The sequence below is a fragment of the Papaver somniferum genome, chromosome 8 (assembly GCF_003573695.1).
Source record: "Papaver somniferum cultivar HN1 chromosome 8, ASM357369v1, whole genome shotgun sequence".
NCBI lineage: Eukaryota > Viridiplantae > Streptophyta > Magnoliopsida > Ranunculales > Papaveraceae > Papaver > Papaver somniferum.
Window position 1 is genome coordinate 168,139,548 of NC_039365.1, and position 22,107 is coordinate 168,161,654.

The window sequence follows — 22,107 nt, forward strand, 5'->3', positions numbered from 1 at the left end:
GGTGTTGACGGGTTTCCAACCTAAATCGTCCGTGTGGTCACAAAATAACTTTATTACTGCACTACAATAACACCGACATTAAGTGTTCTGTCAAAATTCGAGCTAGTACTGCACTACAATAACACCGACATTAAGTGTTCTGTCAAAATTCGAGCTAGCACACGACCTCACGAGATTATGTTGGATTAGATTACTTATCAAATCAAATAGACAACTAAAACTACATTTACCACGACTACACGTTGGAGGTGAAACATAATTTATGAGTTCATCCGGACGAATTTACGATTGTCAAAAAAATACGATGCCACATTCTGATAAAATGTAACGGTTTACAACTTTGGCCCAAAGGCTAAGCCTTTACTTCCGGTGCAAATGTGATATCGGCAGAAGAGGCAACCCACCGTGTCTAGGTTAAGAAACATTGCGGGTCCATATAATCAGTCCATATTCTAGAAGAAATAATTGGCGGGAAAGATTTGGTGGCGTATTAAACCCTCAAAGAAAAGTAAAGTTTTATTTTCATTTTTATTTTCAGAATTCAAAATTTGAATTCCCTATTCTCTCTCTCTCTCTCTGAAATTGTTTCATCGATGGGAATCAAACCCCCGATGTCGACACCAACAAAATCCCCTTCAATTTCAAGAACAAATCATCATCAAAACCCTAATAACTCCATGGATATTTCTTCTTCTTCTTCTGCTTCTGAGTTCAATAAATCTAGATATGAAGCTTATAATCGATTACAAGCAGCAGCCGTTGCATTTGGTGAGAAATTACATATACCTGAGATTATAGTAATCGGAGGTCAATCTGATGGTAAGAGTTCACTTCTTGAAGCTCTTCTTGGTTTCCGATTTAATGTTCGTGAAGTTGAAATGGGAACTCGTAGACCTCTCATTCTTCAAATGGTACACGATGATTCTGCTGTTGAGCCTCGTTGTCGATTCCAGGTGAGATCTTAGCTCAGATTTTAATCTAATTTGAGATAATACTGTATTCAGATCTATCAGCTTATGAAATACTGGAACTGAACTTTGAGAATTGATATTTGAAGTTGGAATCGTGAATCGGTGAAGGAAAATTTCACTACTCTTTGTTTTTTTTGGCTGGAACTTGGAATGTCTAGCTTGAGATACACTTGTTTGTGCTTGCTTTTGTTATTATTGAGGATGTCTATGGAAATTGATCTTGTGTTTTGGTAATTATTGAATTTATTTTATTTTGATTTTGTAGAAATCTGAAATTAGGGCAAAATTTCACGATATTAATTGTTAAAATTTGTGTAAAATTCCTTTGAAATTTGTTTAGGAGAAGATAGAGTTAGAATTGTTTCTAATATTGTGTTTGAAATTGTATGTTTCTGATTAGGATTCTCATTTTCTGAAAAGGAAATTGAAATCATTTGGTATTTAGGTTAACCATGAGTGGTATGAATTCTATGAGAATGGTAATGGTAATGTAGGAGTTAAGAACCATGTACTAGTATTTGTTTTGCACTTTAGAAGCTTTAACTACACGTGCATGTTCATTTTCTATCTGAAGGTGGTTTGCATTCCAAGTGTATCATCTTACTTACATATTGGTTGAATACAGGAAGAGGATTCTGAAGAATATGGAAATCCGGTTTCATCAGCATCTAAGATTGCTGACATTATTAAAACGAGGACAGAGGCTCTTCTGAACAAGACTAAAACCACAGTTTCTTCTAAGCCGATTGTCATGAGAGCTGAGTATGCACATAGTCCCAATCTTACCATTATTGACACTCCTGGATTTATTCTTAAGGTGGGTGGTTTCTTCAACTTCCTTGCTTGATTTATCTATGGTTTGTGCAGGATGATTAGAGAAGTTATTTACTGTTTTGCTGTTTTCCTCATTTAATATTTCGTTCTGAACTGAACATTCTGAAATGCTAATTGCAGGCAAAGAAGGGTGAACCAGAAAATACACCTGAGGAAATCCTATCCATGGTGAAATCTTTAGCAAGCCATCCTCACCGCCTTCTCCTATTTCTTCAGCAAAGTAGTGTTGAATGGTGCTCATCTCTCTGGTTGGACACGATCCGCGAGATAGACCCAACGTTAAAAAGGACAATTGTTGTTGTCTCCAAGTTTGACAACAGGCTCAAGGTATGTACAATACATATTAGGGAATTCATGACAAATAAAAGAAGAAATTAGTAACAAGTTTTTGATTTTCTTGATAAAATGTGCAGGAGTTCACAGACAGGTGGGAAGTGGATCGGTATTTGGGGACTAGTGGTTATCTTGGGGATAACGTACATCCATACTTTGTGGCCCTGCCGAAGGACAGGGGAATAGTTTCTAACGAGGACTTTCGGAGACAAATTTGCAAGGTCGATTCAGATGTTCTTCGTCATCTACGAGAGGGTGTTGATGGGGGATTTGATGAAGAAAAGTTTGGGAAGTTCATTGGTTTTGGCCGTTTGAAGGAATACTTAGAGGCTGAGCTTCAAAAGAGATACCGAGACTCTGTACCAGCAACTCTAACTTTGCTGGAACAGCGTTGTGATGAAGTAACCACATACCTGGCCAGAGCGGAGTCCAAGATAAGGGCAACTTCTGATGTTGCCTACCTTCGGAGGTCTGCAATGATGCACGCAGCATCTATAAGCACTCATGTGGTAACTAATTATGATCTTTTCCATTCTCGTCTTATTTCTTCTTATTAACTGATATAAATGTTGATATATGCTTAATAAGAAATGTTTTTGTTTCTTGTTATTTACTGAAGGGGGCATTAATTGATGGAGCGGCAGATCCATGTGCACAACAATGGGGTAAAACAACCAAAGAGGAGCAGTTGGAGAGTGGTATTGGCAGTTGGCCTGGGGTTAGTGCAGAGATTAAACCTCCGAATTCTACCCTTAAGCTTTATGGTGGAGCAGCGTTTGAGAGGGTAATGCATGAATTTCGTTGTGCCACTTACTCGATTGAGTGCCCTCCAGTTTCTATAGAGAAGGTAGATCTATTTAACTACTTCTGAAACCGCAAATCATAGTTTTGACTTGGACATACCACTTTCATTCGGGATAAAACTGAAACATGGAATGCTACTTCTAACAGGTTGCTAATGTATTACTTGCCAATGCTGGCCATGGTGGAGGTGGGAAAGTAACTGAAGCTGCAGCAGAGATAGCACGTTCTGCTGCTAGGTCATGGATTGCTCCTCTGTTGGACACTGTCTGTGATCGACTTGCGTTTGTTCTAAGAAACCTTTTTGACCTTGCTGTTGAACGCAATCACAGCTGCGACTCTTTTAACTGTAAGCGGCTCTTTGACTTTGCTTGTTCTCCTTCTGCTATAAGTAACTGTAGGCATTCTTTGCAAACTGTTTTCCATATAGTCGCAAACCATGTTCTAATAGTTCACATTACTCTTGATGGACACAGATAAAAGAAACAATGATGATTTGGATGGGTATATAGGCTTTCATGCTGCTTTAAGGCATTCATACAATTGCTTTGTAAAGGATCTTGCAAACCAGTGCAAGCAACTAATAAAGCATCACCTTGATTCAGTCACAAGCTCTTACTCTCAGGTTTGCTATGAAAATGACTTGTTAGGAAGTTATGTCCAAGGTGGATCAACCATTTACAGACTCAATCAAGCTCAAGGGTCCCAAGTTAGCCTTGAGTTATCTGATGGTAAGACACCTGATCAAGATGAAGTAACGGGTGTAGACCAGGAAAATATTCCTCCTGAAAGAAATGCACAGCAAACAACTCCAGAGCAGAATACGGCCGCTAAAGATGTTCAACTGACTGTTCCAGAGACTCCATCTCCTGATCAACCACGCGATAATGGTAAGAAGAAAGAGCATGGGAATGACAATCAACCAAGAGGGAAAATGCGGCACGCGAAGAAGGCAGTCAACACCAGAAATATGGATCATCGCCGACTCCAAAATGCTGGCGATAACTTATTTGTAAACAGTGACATTGGCTCTAGATCAGGCTCAGCGTATTCTGAAGTCTTTGCTACTGCTACACAGTATTTCTGTCGCATACGTGAAGTTCTTATAGAGAGAAGCGTGCCTTCAGCCCTAAATGCCGGATTTTTAACTCCTTGGTAAGCTTATCTCTTATCTGATGCATTTTTGCTAAAAGCAACTAACAAATACCTATTGGTCACAAGGCAAACTTTTCTTGTATCTTTATTGAGAAAAGCATCAAACTAGAGTAAAGTTATGCGCATTCATATGATAATATGTATATATGAAACCATTGATTAAATGTTGTATTCTAATTCTTCTTTTTGCTTTATTTCCTTTTTCCATTGGTGGACCTGACAGCACGGAGAAGTTGGTGGTGGCACTAGGCATTGATCTTTTCGCTGTGAATGATGAAAAATTCATGGACATGTTTGTAGCACCTGGTGCAGTTGACGCCCTTCAGGATGAACGCCAATCACTCTGCAAGCGCCAGAAGACACTGCAGTCTTGCTTAAACGAGTTCAAAAACATTGCTCGATCGCTTTGATAGCTCTTCTTTAAGGAAACCATTAGGTGATGTTCACTGATAACTCATTTCTATTATGTAAATTCAAGATTGTAAGAATGGGGCTGTGTCATGAGTATTCACCTCTTCACATCTAGAGTACTGTAGTTTATTGTTTAGGCTATGAGGGTGCTGTGCCTCCCGATATTAACTTTCTGAATTGCTATCAGTTGTGATCCCAAGCAAATTTTACAGGAAATATATATGTATCACACTGCTAAATGTGGTAATTGGTTTTCACTGTTTGGTGGACCAATGAATATTGAGGTCTATTTTCCATACCAAGTTACCAACTACTCAGGGTAATCACCTTGAATTCTACATTATGAGATGTGACCCTCTTTTATGATTGCAGAATATGAATATTACCTAACGATTTAAATTCTGTTTATGTCCCAATCATCTATTGCTTGTGCCAGTTGATCAGACAACAACTGCTGCTACCGTCAACTACATTTGGGTTTGGGCCTTTTGGGGTGCAAATTTGCCACCTGGTTGCCATCGCACCTCGGATTAGTTTGCATATAGTGATCCGAATTTGCCAATTGAATGCTTGCCAATATTCATCGCATTTCAGTCGTCCATGCCCTCCTGAACTTCCTTCGCACAAAGCAACTCCTTGAACATTGTTGGCGAGTGTTGACGCTCCAGAACGGCAAGACCCCCAACTTGGACACGGCATTAAGCGTTCTAGTAACATTCGAACTGGAGTTACGAGATGATCTTGAGCACTGATTTCACCCTTTACTTGCCCGCTATAGATATTCATCAAGTCCAATAAAAAAAAAAGTAGGACGCTGTTGCCGGGGATCAAACTCGGGTCACCCGGGTGACAGGCGGGAATACATGCCACTATACTACAACGACTTTGGTGTTCGGTTTGGTTCGCTAAACAATCGCCACTAACCAATCACCTCAACCTCAAAAACAGTATCAAATTCGCGTGGGTGCTTCGATTCTAAGTTAGGAAAATACACATCAATTACAACAATGATCCGGAATTGGATGATTTCTTAGATTATGAGAATGATTTTACACAAACTCAAACTCAAGCACAAACTCAAACTCAAAATGATGATTTTTATGAGCCAAATCCAGATGATGAATACATATATGAATAACCCAATACTTCTAATACACACATACATTAGCATCTGGAACTAGTTTACTAGGTTGGATTATATTTGTTCTAATGTTTGTTAGCCATGCTCTGTGGCAAATCTGGAAAATGAGATATGCTTTAGTTTTTGATAATAAGCAAGTGCAGTTTAGCAAGATTGTGCAAATAACCAAAAAGTCAATTCAGGACTGAAATGACATTCATATTGATGTAATCTAAAAAAGGAGACTGAATCACAGGGAGTGAGCAGTTGTCCAATGGAAAACCCCCCCTTAGAGGGTTACTTTAAACTATATTTTGATGCTTCCTTCTGCAAAGAAAGTAAATGTATGGGTGGATTTCTAATTATGATAAATGATGCGGGGAAATTCTAATGAGCATGTGGCTTTCCATCAGTAGCAGAGGATGATGAACATGCAGAAGCATTAGCAGCATTTGAGGCGTTACAGACGGTGAGGATGAAATAATTTATAAAAGTGCACATTGAAGGTGAGTTTCTTAATGTTATTAATGCTCTTAATGAAAAAGTTGGAGCTACCTAATGGAATATTAATTCAATTATTAGAGATTGTTTAGATTGTCTTAGGTCTTTCAATAAATGGGTGATTACATATGTACTCAGAGAAACAAATTGTGCAGATGATTTATTAGCCAAAGATGCAATTAGCATGTCTTTGAAAACTTGTTGGGAAACAGAAATATCATTTTGGTTGGACTCTCTTATTAAAAAGAAACTCCATGCACATAATCTATTTTATCCTAAAAGATTATATTGTTATGGGTTTCCCCTTCTTAAAATAATTTGAGTTTTTTGTAATTTATACTGATTAGTGTTTCATTTTGTGATCTTGTTACGTCAGTAGGATTTATGAGCTTTAAGTGTTAGATTCATATTTGTTTAATGTTTAAGGAAGTGAGTTTTTGCTAGGAATTGAGTTCAATTTGTGGTTTCTTACCATAGAAATTGTTATTGATGTTTCATTATATGGAAAAATAAATCACTCTCAAGGCAGATGACGGATATCAATTGTCGTTCAAACTACTCCTGATACATCACCATTATTTTCGTTCTTGTCCGTGCAAGGCTTGGCGATTGTTTTGGTGCGCGTCTGTGTAATGCTTGGTCATGTAAACTTAGCGTATGTCTGCACTAGGCATTGCTTAGATCACTGCAATGTTTAGTCATGCAGGCTTGGCGTATGTCCGGCACTTGCCATTTCCTAGCGTCGCTAATGCTTAGTTGTGCAATGAGGCTTGGCGTATGTCCGTCTTGGTTTCGTGCATGTTTCGACCCCGATAGTTCCAAGCATACTTCGTTTGACACTATACATTCTCAAGTGTCGTGGTATTTGTGGTGCAGTGCCTATCTTGGTGTCTACACTTGATTGGCACCACATTTGTTGATCTTTTCATTGTTCTTTGTTTACCCATTTGAGGGTGAGTATGCGCTCTTCTTTTATGTTTAGGCGCCATTACGAGGATAATAGAGAACTAACATTGTTCGGGTAATATTCTGAACATGGTGTGCATATAGAACAAGTTTTGAGAAATTCAATCGTGGAATTTCTGCGAATTGAGGCAAGTTCAATATTACTCAGTGTGAGTTTAAATATTAATATATGAAATGAGTTAAAGATGCAGATGTGGAATTACTGCAACTTAGAACGTGTTCAATATTAGTGTCCGTTTAGGAACAAGAGTATATTCTGAACGTATATTTTGTAAGTCAGAGTACACCTCCAGAGGAATTGCAACAGCTAGGTGAAGCCCTATCACATATATACTTATAGATATATCTCTGATACATGTTCAAATGCGAATTTACAAGTTTTTTCCTTGTCAAAAAACCACCATCAACACTACTAAATTTTTATATGATAAAGTTTGTCTCGGAAAATTTTAACTGCATCTCGGTGGAATCTCGGCCATCGAGTTTCTCGGCCAAATATCATCTTGTCGAGATTAAGAGATTCGTCTCATCAATGGACGATGACCGACTATCTCGGTCGAAGTTGACTACATTGTACACAATTATATATTCTAATTTCTTACTCATTCTTTAAGTTTCTTAATACAAAAAAATATAGGTTTTGTTCCCACGAATGAATATTCTTACCCGGTTTCTTAGGTCTACTTTTTGTTGTAGCAAAAACTTCAAGTAATTGCGAGGATCACAACAAAACAAAAATCATTGGCCAACCATTTTTTTTTTTTTGCATATTATGGTTTGTATTTTTTGAAAATTTTATTTCTAACGAGCGTCAAAAAAAATAAAAAACCTCAATATTGTTTCAAGTGTTTGTAGGGATCATATGGATATGAATAATAATAATGGGTGTATCATGTCATTTTTGCCCATCACCCCCATGCAGCAGCAACTCAAAGAAAAATTCTTCATTTTCTTTTGAGAGATATTATTTTTGAAAACCCTTTGATTTACTCAAAGAAATAATAATTATCAATAAAAAATAATTACGAAAATATAGTTAACAATTACTAAAAATAAAGAAAAAAATAATGATAAAAGTGAACACTGATCGGGAAATACGACTAAACTCGGCAAATGCTTCAAATTATAGTATAAATATCTCTGGAACAAAAGATCGATGATCTAATTTAACAATGTTAGCATATAACAAGTGTAAGTTTAATACTTTAGTGTAGTTGCTGAACTTGCCGGGATAAATTTGATTTAAAAATATAAATGAAACAAAAAAAAAATGCTTAATCCATCGAGGGATATTAGGAAACTTTTGCATCAGTAAACTTTTCCATTAGAGACAAACCCAAAAATGCTCCACAAGAGGATATTTAATGTTTTTATCAATGAAACATAAAATATTTTAAAGTCCTGACAGATGATCGAGCAATGACTAAATACAACTATATATATATATATATATCAAATCTAAGATAATATAGAGGAACTGAATAATATATATATATATTTACAGTAGAACACTCTTTTTGTGTACAATTTCGGTATATCTTGTGATAGTAAAGACTTGGAATAATCTCAAAATATTCACCTTTTCATCCTGAGAAACGTTGAATGAAGAATAAATTGAAATACATTCATTAAATTCATACAATATATATCCTCCTTATAATTGTTACTTTCCACGAAAATAAATCATTAAATATATTATGGCACCTTTCTTTGACTCCGATGGATATCGATCGTCACAAAATTGTATAAAAGAGTATACTATCAAATTAATCCACTTTGCTCATATACTTGTGAGATTGAAGGAAACGTCATCAAAACGCCATCACGATGCACATAGAATTGTGAAAAATGGCTCAAAAAAGGAGTGAATGAGGATTTTTATGAGCCTAGATTGGGATCAAACCTGCGACCTTAAGAATGGACTTTTGGATTTTCATAGTTTATGTTGCTGCGATAAACCAATGAACACTAATCTTTCGCTTGAACTTCAATTTTTGTGAACATATACATGGAAAAAATTCATGTGCATATTCATGGTTGTTGTTAACAGACAAGGACAGATTAAAAAATAACATAGATCGCTGAATAGAAATCTTAATGCTAAGAATAAATGGTGAACTAAATATTGAATTCTTGATATTTGAAGCGTCTACGCTTAATTTTATAGATGTAAAAGCGTTACAAACTATGTTATTCTCTGTGTGTCTTACCTGATGAGACGTAAAATTACACAGACAGTGTAGCGCACTTGTCGTTCATCTCCTAAAGAAATTAAATATTAACAATTCTAATTCTTTGAACCTAGTTAATGTTCTAACAAGCATTAATAAGCCCTATTTTTAGAAGTTTTCTTGGTGTAAGTGGTGTAATCAAGGGAAAACCAGGACATACATAATGTATTCTAATCGGAGGAATCTTGAACAAACCTGCCCTCTTTATATTGTACGACATGATTTTCACTTTATTAAGTCCCGTATTAAATCCACGATATATATATATATATATACACACACACGTACGAAGGAATAAAGTAAATCCACTTACAGAGATTTCATGGGCGGTTGAATCATACCTTTCAAACTGACGAGGGACGAACGTTATAGTCAACTTGGACTGCCAACTAATTAATCCAGAGGAAACGAGACAATATAATAATTGTCGTCTTTCCATGTGCATTTTATATTTAGAACTACCTTCTTTATGTCTTGAACATAAATGTTCAATGTCCAAAAAGAAAAAACATTACAATTAAATGAAAAAAGTAATCTTAATATACTTCCTAAAGTTAAATCGAAAAAATTTAAAAATAAAATCTCTGTATGAAATCTAGACATGAATTGACCACTCAAGTCCATTGTAAATAAGTAAAACAACCCCATTTTTATTACTCAACCCGAAGCTTACAAAGGATGTGTCATCCTCTTCAAATATTTGCGTACATTACTTTAATAATCTCCTTTATTCAAAAAAATATTCAAGAATATTTTTGAATATTTTGCACCAGTCCTGTGGCACTTAAATAGGCTATAAATAAAGTGCATAAGAATTATACTTCCGAACAACAAATTTTAACATGGCCGAGGTGGTCTAAGGCGCTGGTCCATAAGGGCGTGGGTTCAAATCCCACTGTCAACAGTTACATTTTTTGCTCGTTGGCCACTTAGAAATATATTCTTCAATTAAAAGGTTGGGGCAGTAGCTCTGCTGTCCGATGCTGCCTAATGCGAAAAAAAAAAAAAACGAAAAACGCCGCTGCCGGGGATCGAACCCGGGTCACCCGGGTGACAGGCGGGAATACTTACCACTATACTACAACGACTTTGGTGTTCAAGTTTTGTTCAGTATCAAATTCACGTTTGTGCTTCGATTCTAAGTTTCTAACAGTGGAATTTCTTGTACGACTAAGACTTGCATTTTGTGGGGATACTGAAGCTGTGGAACAAATTGCAGTTATTGATTGTAACATTATTAAGTGGAGCAAGGCCAAGTACATTTGAAGCTTACACTGTCAACGGCTCGGGCTAATGTGTGGGAATGGTTGGACATATCTTCTCGGTTAATTGGGTCATAACTTTGGATGACCTAGAGGAAACTCAACAAAAACGATGAATGATGATGTCAGTGGTTCCCTAAGACACTGTACAGTGCCTTTCATTATATTGACTAGCTTTTGGCTTATGTACAATCCAAGACCTTCCGTTGAAACTCCCTGGCTGTGGTAGAACATCTCTTGAATCAATGCCTGTGGAATCCCTGGTGCTGGGTGAGCAATCCTGCAGACATACATATGCAGTAATAAGTTGCATGGTATCTATCAAAATCAAAACCAAAAACTAAGGCAGCAGTAAGATATATCGGACTACCGGAATTCCAGATGAACAACGTATACTCCATTCCCTACACATTGCTTTCTTGGAATGACTGTAAAAAAAACTGACGAGTCCTTGGATGCCGGAGTTAATAGGATTGCGTTAGTTAAGAAGTTCGATAGGACTTGCTGTAGCCTTAAATTGTCACCATACAAATACATCGAAGATACTTCCACAGGCACATCATGGATGAACTGCAACTGCCGCTCCTGACATAGAGGTGTTCCTTGAATCATGACAGCTTCTAGGGCTTCTCCTAAACTGAATTCGAGAATGTTCATCTCTATTAACATTCGAACTTAGTCAATGTATCTTCGTCTTCGATTTGTCAACCAAATTTGTGAAGACCAAAAACCTCCCCGGCAACTATCTTGTCAATGGCTTCTTCTCTCTTTAAACCTGTTAATTTCTGCATAGAATCGTTCCACTCCGAGCAGCATCCAAAATCATCTATCATAAATATTGGAGGGATCAGGCTAGAGGGATGCTGTACAATAGTCACATAATCACCTCGTACACGGGTGTATTTGTCCATCACCATTTTCTGCATTGTTAGATCTTGTCCAACAAAACACGCACCTATGACATTTTCCTGCATATCCCGGCTACAACATGCATTAACCACCAATATTACAGGACCATATTTTGCTTGATGTCCAAATGATTTGAGTCTGATTTCGACGTTTTTCTCTTCTTCGCCTGCCATACGAAATCATACAAATTTGAGATTACAGCATTAGTATTTTATGAACACACAAGAGTAATATTTACCTTGTAGAGACAAGTTGAGCATGTTTGTAACCACTTGAACAGAATTATCCTCAACCAGATGAGCTAATGGTTTCCCAATAGCTTGCTCCACATCCAATCCTGTTAACTCCGCTGCTTTAGAGTTCCATCCATTGACATTACCAGAAGAACCAACTGCGAAAATTGGCACTGAAGCCGTCTCGATAAGGCGGACCATTTCATTTGCGACGGTACAAAGTTCTTCCATACCTTGAACCTCTGAATCGACATCATTCACTGCTCCATTTTTGCAACTATTCTCTTAGTATTAACTGGAGAGAATGAATAGCATCCATCTTCCCATGGTATTGACCACTTCCAGAAAAGCTTTAAATGATGATCTAGGATGCAATTTCCTGTCATCATCGTTATCAAAGGGATCATGTTTTGCACCGCCCCAGTTGATTTCTTTAGCCGTTTGGGATCTGAACCAGAAGAGGAAATCCTTTGAATTTATGTTAACGGCGGCCATTCCACAAACTTCATTCCGAATAGCTGATGCACCTGGATACCCAGCTTCCATCAGGCTATCGGTACTCAGACCTGTAGTCCCATCATGGTACTCGACAAGCCAATTAACTATATCTCGTATTTCTGCTTCAGCTGGAGTTGTTCCAAGTAACCAAAATTTGTTCCTGTAAAACAAGGCTGCACCGTCGCACTTGACAAGATCAATGACATTAGGTGATTGAGTAACAATCCCTACTGGAGCATCTCTGAGGACCATATTACAAAGCATAGTTCGCATCCGGAAAATATGCTTCTCCCTCATCTGAACCCCCAACTCTACTTCTTTATTTAGTTGTACACCGAAGACTTGTACCAAGAATTCACACGCGTACCTTAACGGATACGGCACAAATCTAGACAGTGTGTGATGGCAGACAACCAACCCCCACAATTTTCTACTCTTTTCCTTCTCATGATCGTCGTCGTCGTCGTCATTTATTGTGAGCGGCATCTCAAGAGATGCAATGGAACCCATATTTAGCATGGTATTGTGCATGAGAAGCTCTAAGTGTAGACCCACATAAACTCAACGGCTGTCCCAATTTCTCATCCTGGATGACTTTAACAGGGGCAGCAGAACAATCACAGATCATCCCGACCTTGTCCTTCAAGTATAGGAACCTTGAAGCTTGAGGGATATCAGTAGCTGGAAAATGCAGTCCAAGGTAAGGTTCCAAATCTGATTTCCTACACTCGGAATACACTTCCCCGTGTTCATCTTCATGAAATTTATACACAATTACTCTATCGTAACCAGTCAATTCTCTAATTTCCCGAGCCAACACATGACACAAAAGGTGGATATTTCCACTGGGCAAAGATTGTAAACTAGAGATGGTTTTGGCTGCGAGTTTATAAGATGTTAATGCCCCAGAGGCAGTGATTGGCACATCCGCAGGATTCACCGGCCCTAAATCGATAACGAATCCTAGAGTTATACGATGTATGATAGCATAAAAAGGTTTACCTGAACTTCTACAGTGTACTAATACTGGATTTTTTTTAATTTTTTCTTTTTGATCCTTCAAAAGAATAGATTAAAAGCACACAAGCCGTATGCGGGCGGATACACAGACAAAGGGTGAAAAACGCACAAACAAAAAGCAAATCTAAACAAAAGGAAATTCTAAGAATTCAATGAGTGTCTACAAAAGAAGACACATCTTGCAAAACCTAAAAAACAAAGAGCAACTTGCAAACTACAATGTGGATCACTACCTAAAAATGGTTGTCCCTTGCCAACATCTTCAATTATTAAATCAACGTGGTTTTTTGCGAGATCGTTGAACATTTCTTCACGGTTAGCCTTCACGGGTGGAAATTCTAGGCCCCATAAAGATCCATAATCCACGAGCTTATCTGCCGAGACGTTAGGAGCTTTAGATTTAGGAAGCTTTTTCTTTTTTGAACTTGTACCTTTGGATATCATACTCAATTTCATACCAACTCCAATAACTGGCTTGGACAATGACTGCTTTGCAGAGCTTACCTTTGAATCTTTCAAAACTAACTAGGAAGAGGCTACCTCCCTTCTTCTTCTTCTTCTTCTTCTTCTTCTTCTTCTTCTTCTTCTTCTTCTTCTTCTTCTTCTTCTTCTTCTTCTTCTTCTTCTTCTTCTTCTTCTTCTTCTTCTTCTTCTTCTTCTTCTTCTTCTTCTTCTTCTTCTTCTTCTTCTTCTTCTTCTTCTTCTTCTTCTTCTTCTTCTTCTTCTTCTTCTTCTTCTTCTTCTTCTTCTTCTTCTTCTTCTTCTTCTTCTTCTTCTTCTTCTTCTTCTTCTTCTTCTTCTTCTTCTTCTTCTTCTTCTTCTTCTTCTTCGATACCATGAAACCTGTTATGTGATTCAAAAGGAATCACAAGATGAGCATCTCGGTGGCTTTGTTAGTTGTTGTGCATTTTCCGTGACTTTGTTAGTTGTTGTGCATTTTCCGTTGGAGTGACCAAAAGAAACACAAGATGAGCATCTCGGTGGCTTCCAAGTGTATTCTACCTTCACTTCAAAGTCTTTCCCATCAAAAGAAACAGGAATACTAGCAGGATAATCAAAATCGACTTTAATCTCAACATAGACTCTAGCAAAACTCGTACGAGTCCTAGCTAAAGTGTGTTGGTCGGCAAGAAGAGGAATACCTAGCACACTAGCAATCATACCGATACCCTTTTCATTCCACAGGTGAATTGGGATGTTCAACAAATTTAACCAAAATGGAATGGTCTTCATCTCTTGGATATCTTGGTCTTCATCTCCTGGATTTTGAAGAGACACTTGTCCAGAACTGGTCGCTTTCTGCAACGCTTGGGCGCTGGAAGGCCGGAAAAGTGTGCCAGCATCAGCTCGAATTCTGAGACCGTCTTTCTTGTGTTGAATGTTAGGAACAGCGTGCGGTGTCAAATCCAACATCTCGGATGCATTCTCGCTGTAGCCAACAACAGGGAAGCTTTTCTCATCATCTACGGCGATTAAACAACCAAAAGGCTGTATGAGTTGACATCTCTGCATCTTTTGGAGGTAAGCAGAGATAGTAGAAGATGGGATGATGCTGTTATCATTACCATTTGAGATGTTGAGATCAACAGAAGACGAGTAATTGAAAGTCCGTTGAGATTTTTCGTAATCAGTATGAAGTTTTGCATCAGCACTAGTCTGTGCTGCTTTTCGAGCAGTCTGCTTGCTGGATTTAGATGTAGAAGACATTCCTAATCACAAGATACACATCCACAAAATGGTGCAAACCAGATTTAAGCAGAAAAATGCTTTAAAAGAACGAAAAAGAATAAACGCCGTTGCCGGGGATCGAACCCGGGTCACTACTTACCACTGTACTACAACGACTTGTTGAATACAAATCCTACAATTCTAAATTTGTTCTATTATTCTTAAGCTTGATTTTGAGTTTAACCTCTGCTTCTTTTCTACAATGTTGCTCGTAAAATCAGTTTGCGTCAAGCTATGTCGAATGGTTTTACTATCTATTTTCTAGTAATCCTAGTTTCAGCTTTGGTTCTCCTTTGCTGTGAATTTTTCATCCACTTGGGCCTTGAGTTTTTGAATCTAAAAAGAAGAAAAAAATTTAATCTAAAACAAAATGGTAGTGCGTCTAATTAACTTCACTGGACAGAATTTCCACTTGACATGTCAAGCGTAGAGTAGTGCTGTTTACTCTTTAAGCGATAGAGCAAATTAAGGCCGGTCTCGTTTTGCTTTGTTTACTGGCGAAGTTACAGAAGTAGTCCATTCATCTTGGACGTTGTGAGACAGAGCATAAGTAGCTAAAGAATGATCTGCAGAGTTGGCTAGCTTTGGTACGTGGTTGAAAATGCAGCTGCGAAAGAGAGTGGCCTGTCTTTTAATGTCGTCTCTAATCTTCTAAAGTCTCCATGGGGAGGTTCATGAGGTTCCATTCAAGCTGTGAACTACCACCTGACTGTCTCAATCGATTTTATAGTTAAGTGCCATAGGACTAGAGCTCATTTGGTGCGCATCAAAAGAAGCCAGTGGTGTAAAGCTCGGATCCAAGCTTCGTAAATAGTTTTTGGCCAACTAATTTTTTTATTTTTTTTTTATAATCGATTGTTTTTAACAGTCGCCAAGGATACATTCAGAGATCTCTTCAAAATGAAATATAATTAGCTAGTATTCCTGTTCCTAAACAACATCAAATTTATAAGATAAAATACAGATTCTTTCCGTATAGATCTCTTGCGCATTGCAAGACTCGGCCTACGGGAGACCAATGTACACTGCTAGGCTCTGGTCGGTGTTTCTTTGTAATCTCCCTTTTCTCATTTAACATATCTTCTTCCTTTGAAATCACCAGCATTGGATGTTTCTTGAATTCCTTTTGCTCCACTTTATTACAATGATCCAGCTCAAATTTCTTAGCAATAGTTAGGTCTCGGAAGCTAGGCTCTTTCTCAACAAAGGCCACCTCACTTCTTTCTGCACTCGCATGAAAATGGTATCCCCCATGTAAATTCTGCGCTTAAAATTGCACTCCGCAATCCTTCCTGTAAGTAGACTGACATTTCCCTCCGATCTATCTACAAACACTTTTTCTGTAGCCTGTACAACCTTCCCAGGAATTCCGCTCTCAGTCCAAAGTTTTGCATCTTTAAAACGATGAAATTCATCATCTGATTTAAGAAGGTCCTTAACAAGAGCAGTCTTCCCTGAGATCTTCCAAGGAGTTCTAGACCGCTTGCATTTCTTTAATATCTTCGCAATATCATACTCCCTCCGTTCCATTTTAGATGATGTTTTTGGAATTTTCACGCAGATTAAGAATTAGAGATGAATATTTTCCATCTATACCCTTGAGAAAAGTCATCAAACATTAATTACTATTAGTGCATTTAAAAATAAACTTATAGTTCCAAGACAAAATATTAGGGTATTATTAAAAGTTTTGTGGAAAAATATGAAAACCTTCAAGTATTGTGGAACACAAAAATAACCGTAAAACATCATCTAAAATGGAACGGAGGGAGTAATCAACTACAACGGCAGTTGCTAAAATACGAAACACTCCCTTTTCGTCTGGCAGATACTGTACAGCAACAATTCCAGTATCAGGGGATGCAAGAGGGCCCCAGAACATCGGAAGACACTGCGTGTCTACGGGTGTGTAGTTGAGCATTCGAGGCCATTTACTGCTATCCTCCGTGGCATATACATGGATCGTCTGGTACCGCCTCCAACCAATTGAGACAATGATAGGGTCTCTTGTCTTCAACAATTTCCTGTGCCAAGTATGTCGCTTAAGCGTCGCCTGCAAATATCCAATATTTTCTTCTCCAGGACTGATACCTCCAACGAGAATCAGATGATTGGGATCAATGTTTTCAACCATCTCGAAAGGAACGTCTCGGACCTCCAACCTTAGATAAGTCCCTGGTCTGAAACCAGAATACTAATCCTCCTCTTTTCCTTTCTGAGATCTCCTCTTTTTGAGAGCAAGGCAAGGATCGAAATAGCTTGTTACACCAAATAGAGGGAAATCACCCATACCAGCAATGTGCACCTTGGTTCCTTTCTTGATATCACAACCTCGAAGATAACCATAGGGAAAATTGGGAAAATACCCTACATGACGATGTCCCATCGGGAAAATGCCTCATCATTTAAAAGTTATGGGAAAATCCCCCACCGTTAACATTTCCATCTTAATAGGCAATCTACGAAATTGACTAGTCAATATCTCCTCTAATAGATATCTTCTGTCGGGGAAACTATTGTTTAAATGTCAATTGAGAAGATGAGACGGTCTTCTTCTTTTCCTTCTTTCCTTCCTCTCCCTTCGTCAAACATATCTCTTTGATCCCCTTTTCTATCACCATTAATGGATATGAGCAGAATATTCTCTGAGAGCCGAAGTTGAGAAACAAAGTTGTTTCCGAAAATACACCCCAACCACCAAACAAGCTTTAACCTTCTTGTTCATATTCAATCCTTCATCTTCATCTTTACACTTAAACTCCAACAAACCAAAATCAAACTAACCAAATTACAAACTCAAGTTACTTCAATTACATGATTAGACAATAAAAACCCTTAAATTGTTGGATTAACTTCAACATAGAAGTCACTAACAAGTTGGTTAGGACAAGATTAGGAAATTGATGTAATCCTAAGGGAATTAGAAGTCATCTAGTTCTAAGAAAAGGTAAGACATGTAATAAGGTAATAGGACTAGGAAAAGGAATTCATAGTTTTATATATATATGATCACCAAAGTTGTGGTTGATCATATGAGCAAGATTAGAGCTTGTGTTTAGTTTTGAGAGATTTTCTAAACATCAATAAAGAGAGTTGTCTTTATATAAGCTAAGTTTCATCTTGCAGTTGACATTCATTGGTATCAAAGCTTGTCTACACCGAGCCATGGGAGACGAGAGCACCATCATACGTACAAGATTTTTCACAAGCACAGTTGAATCTTAAGGGGGAGAATGTTGGATTAACTTCAACATAGAAATCACTAACAAGTTGGTTAGGACAAGATTAGGAAATTGATGTAATCCTAAGGGAATTAGAAGTCATCTAGTTCTAAGAAAAGGTAAGACATGTAATAAGGTAATAGGACTAGGAAAAGGAATTCATAGTTCTATATATATATGATCACCAAAGTTGTGGTTGATCATATGAGCAAGATTAGAGCTTGTGTTTAGTTTTGAGAGATTTTCTAAACATCAATAAAGAGAGTTGTCTTTATATAAGCTAAGTTTCATCTTTAAGTTGCCATTATAAATTCTATAAACCTTAAAAATCAATGAACCCTATTTCATGTTTCAAAACCAAATTGAAATTGAAATTTCTTCAAAACAAGGTAAGATTGACATGGGTTTCATGAACTTATTGTCTTCCACAAACCATAGCTTCGTCTTCCCTTTTACTTCAACTTTCTTATATAATCCTTTGAATTTGAACCATCGGAGCTCTTCGATTTGTCTTCGTCGAATTAATCAATTTAAAAAGACGCAAAACCATAAATGTTCACTTATCTCGTACTGTGAAGAGATCATTCCAATTGGTTCCTCACTAAAAATCGATTTGTCTCTCTATTTATTTTTTGTTTTATTTCAATGTAAATTGAGAAGATAGCCAGAGATACGAAGGAGAGTGAAATACTTAAGGTGCGTACGTCTTTTTTCCACACATATAACTCACACATGTGGTGTGATTGACCAGTTAACAGAGTTTGGATGGAAATAGTAACGGTGGAGCATTTTCCCATAACTCTGTTTTCATGGGGTATTTTCCCAACGGGGCATCTGTTATCCATCACCACTCTTTCTGGAAGAGTGGCATCTTCATAACGGTCTACCAAGACATAAGGTTATGCAGCTCTCCATGACAAAGGATGAAATTCCATAGCCGATATGAAGCTTGCCAGATCAAGAATCTCATGCTTTGGGTACTTCCCATGTTCCAGTCCAGATCAGGGATGGACCCAGGAATTAGTGTAGGGTAGGGCTAAACTTGTGAAAAAAAAATTGTTCTACGAGATAACTCCTTAGTTGGTGGACGAAGATGGTCGAGTCACATTGTAACCTGAATAGGATTAGTAGCTAGATACCTTAAATTAAACACTACCACTTGTTAACAAAAAATACCCGATAGCGAAATCCAAAACAACAACAGACTATTGTAAACACCCCACTTTGATAAATTTTGGAAAACTCAACTCACAAAAAGATGATCTTACAAGGATACTCGGTAGTTTATGGTATTGCGCCATGAGAGGAGGCAATGACAATCTCAAACAAAACTACCATTTTAACATTCCATCCAGACAAAGTTCAAGAGGCAAAGCCATTGACGAAAGGAAGTTGAGGTTGTTATGATGAAGAACTTTTAAGTTACAGAAAATAACTACTCTGACGATTTACATATAAAATGTATCTAGAAATAGATGAATATTAGGTGAACGAGGAAATGTTTTACAAAGCAGAAAAGGCTTATTTCAGTAGTTCCATTCAGAATCACATTAGTAATGCTAGCATATGGGTTTCATACCAAGCAGATGAAAAATTATTTAGACCCAATAATCCAAACAAATACTTGTTATGGTGTCGTTGAAGATTGCTTTGGAAAATAATAATTTAGTTTTTTATTTTATATAATTTAGCTAGGAGATGTAAATGATTAGCGTTGACAACATATAAGAAAATACCTAAATCAGAGATAAGAAGAAGAAACATTCAAATAAATCTTAATATGATGATAGTTTAGTTTGAGTTCCAAGTACCAAAGTATGTCTTGGCTTGATGATAACTTCCTTGAGAAGAAGTGTCCTCCCATGATATAATATATATTAAAATCATAATAATATCTCTTGTGTTTACAACCAAAGTAAATGGAGATAATCTCCCAAAGGTAAATAAGGTAAGAGGATAATATAAAGTCTATTACACCCCCTTAGTCTGAGCGGGAGAGGAACAAATGCTAAGACTAGAACGAAAACGAACAAATAACTATCGAGGAATCCCCTTGGTAAAGATGTCAGCATACTGGTTCTCAGAGGGGACGTGTAAGGCTTGAATGGCACCAATACGAACTCGTTCGCGAACAAAATGTATATCAATGTCCACATGTTTGGTGCGTTAATGTTTAACAGGATCTCCAGACATATATATCGCACTTACATTGTCATAGTAAACAATATTAGCACGTCGTAGAGGTAAACGGAGCTCTAGAAGAAGATTTCGAAGCCATGTTGTTTCAGCAACCGCATTTGCTACTCCCCGGTATTCAGATTTAGCACTGGATCGAGAGACTGTTGCTTGACGCTTGGAGGACCAGGAGATGAGATTGTCACTAAGAAAGACACAAAAACCAGATGTCGATCGTCGAGAATCGGGACAACCCGCCCAGTCAGCATCAAAGTATGCAGTTAATCCAGAGATAGAGGAAACCGAGAGAAACAATCTGTGGTTGATGGTGCCCTGAAGATAGCGAAGGATTCGCTTGAGGGCATGCATGTGAGGCTCACGGGGATCATGCATAAATAGACATACCTTCTGAACTGCGTATGCAATATCTGGCCGAGTAAAGGTAAGGTACTGAAGAGCACCCGCTAGGCTTCTGTATAAAGTGGGATCCGAAATTGCCGGGCCAGAGGTAGCACTGAGTTTGGAATCTGTGTCGACCGGAGTAGCCACTGGATTACATTTTGTCATGGAGGCACGCGCGATGATATCCTGTGCATATAATGACTGAGACAAAAATAATCCTGAGGATGAACGAGTAACAGTGATACCCAGAAAATGATGTAGTGGACCAAGGTCAGACATATCAAACTCTCTCTTCATCAACTCAATGAAGCGTCATAGGAGAGCATCAGTAGAGGCAGTCAAAATAATGTCATCAACATATAAAAGTAAGTATGCCGTTTCGGATCCTGCTTGATAAACAAAAAGTTAGGGATCACATACACTACCACGGAAACCACAACCTGTGATAAACTTGGCAAATATCTGAAACCACGCGCTGGGAGCCTGCTTGAGGCCATAGAGAGATCTACGTAATCTACATACGTAATCAGGGTGAGCAGGGTCAACAAATCCTAGAGGCTGATGCATATAGACTATCTCGGTTAGATCACCATGAAGAAAAACGTTCTTGACATCTAGTTGATGTGTGGGCCAAGATCGTGATGTAGCAATAGTGAGAACAGTACGAATAGTAGCAGGTTTAACAACCGTACTAAACGTTTCAAAACAGTCAACTCCAACTTGTTGAGATTTGCCATTGGCAACAAGACGAGCCTTGTGACGCTGTAGGGATCCATCAACATTATATTTATGACGAAACAGCCACATGGAACGAATAACATGAGCATCACGTGGTCGTGGAACAAGTTCCCAAGTATTAGTTTTCAACATAGCATTGTACTCATCTTTCATGGCAGCATTCCAGTTTATGTCCCTAAGAGCATACAAGTGAGAACGAGGAAGAGGAGAGATATGTCGTAAGGTTTGGACATGAAGATTAAGACAATTTATAGGGAGGAAAATGCCACGAGAGGCACGAGTGATAGGTCGAGTAGGAGCTGTAGGTATGATGGGAGTGGGAGTTGGAGTGGAGGAAGTGGGAAGTTGATCTGTAGTAGAAGTAGGAGGTGGTAACACAACACAACAATGTGCTGTGCCGGGAGTGATAGTGGAATCTGGGGACATTGTAGTGGGGAAAGAAGGACGGGGATGGTGTGCTGTAGAGTAGACGGTGGAAGTAGGAGGTGGCAGTAGGTTTATTTGCTGCGAAGTAGTGGGAGCAGAATTCTGTAGAGATCCCGAGGGAGTGGGACGATTTGTTGTAGAGGGGATAGTGGAAGTAGGAGGTGGCAGCGGA

The 22,107-nt window shown here is 38.1% G+C and overlaps 1 protein-coding gene, 1 non-coding gene and 1 pseudogene across 3 annotated transcripts; 1 reads left to right on the forward strand and 2 right to left on the reverse strand.

The window, feature by feature from the left end:
* Positions 1 to 565: 565 nt before the first annotated feature.
* LOC113303893 (dynamin-related protein 5A-like) lies at positions 566 to 4,803 on the forward strand. 2 transcript variants are annotated; one of them, XM_026552967.1, is made up of 8 exons: positions 566 to 953; positions 1,597 to 1,788; positions 1,926 to 2,132; positions 2,219 to 2,647; positions 2,758 to 2,985; positions 3,090 to 3,288; positions 3,416 to 4,094; positions 4,318 to 4,803. In XM_026552967.1, the coding sequence occupies exons 1-8, from the start codon at positions 594 to 596 to the stop codon at positions 4,502 to 4,504; spliced, it is 2,481 nt and encodes an 826-aa protein (XP_026408752.1). In that variant the 5' UTR covers positions 566 to 593; the 3' UTR covers positions 4,505 to 4,803. The 2 variants fall into 2 exon arrangements, with proteins under 2 accessions (XP_026408752.1, XP_026408753.1); XM_026552968.1 differs by having other exon boundaries at positions 3,090 to 3,129; positions 3,605 to 4,094.
* Positions 4,804 to 10,339: 5,536 nt separating this feature from the next.
* On the reverse strand, positions 10,340 to 10,411 carry TRNAD-GUC. The gene has a single exon. It is a non-coding gene; the product is annotated as a tRNA-Asp (tRNA).
* A 246-nt stretch (positions 10,412 to 10,657) lies between these two features.
* On the reverse strand, positions 10,658 to 14,952 carry LOC113306413 (annotated as a pseudogene).
* Positions 14,953 to 22,107: the final 7,155 nt, after the last annotated feature.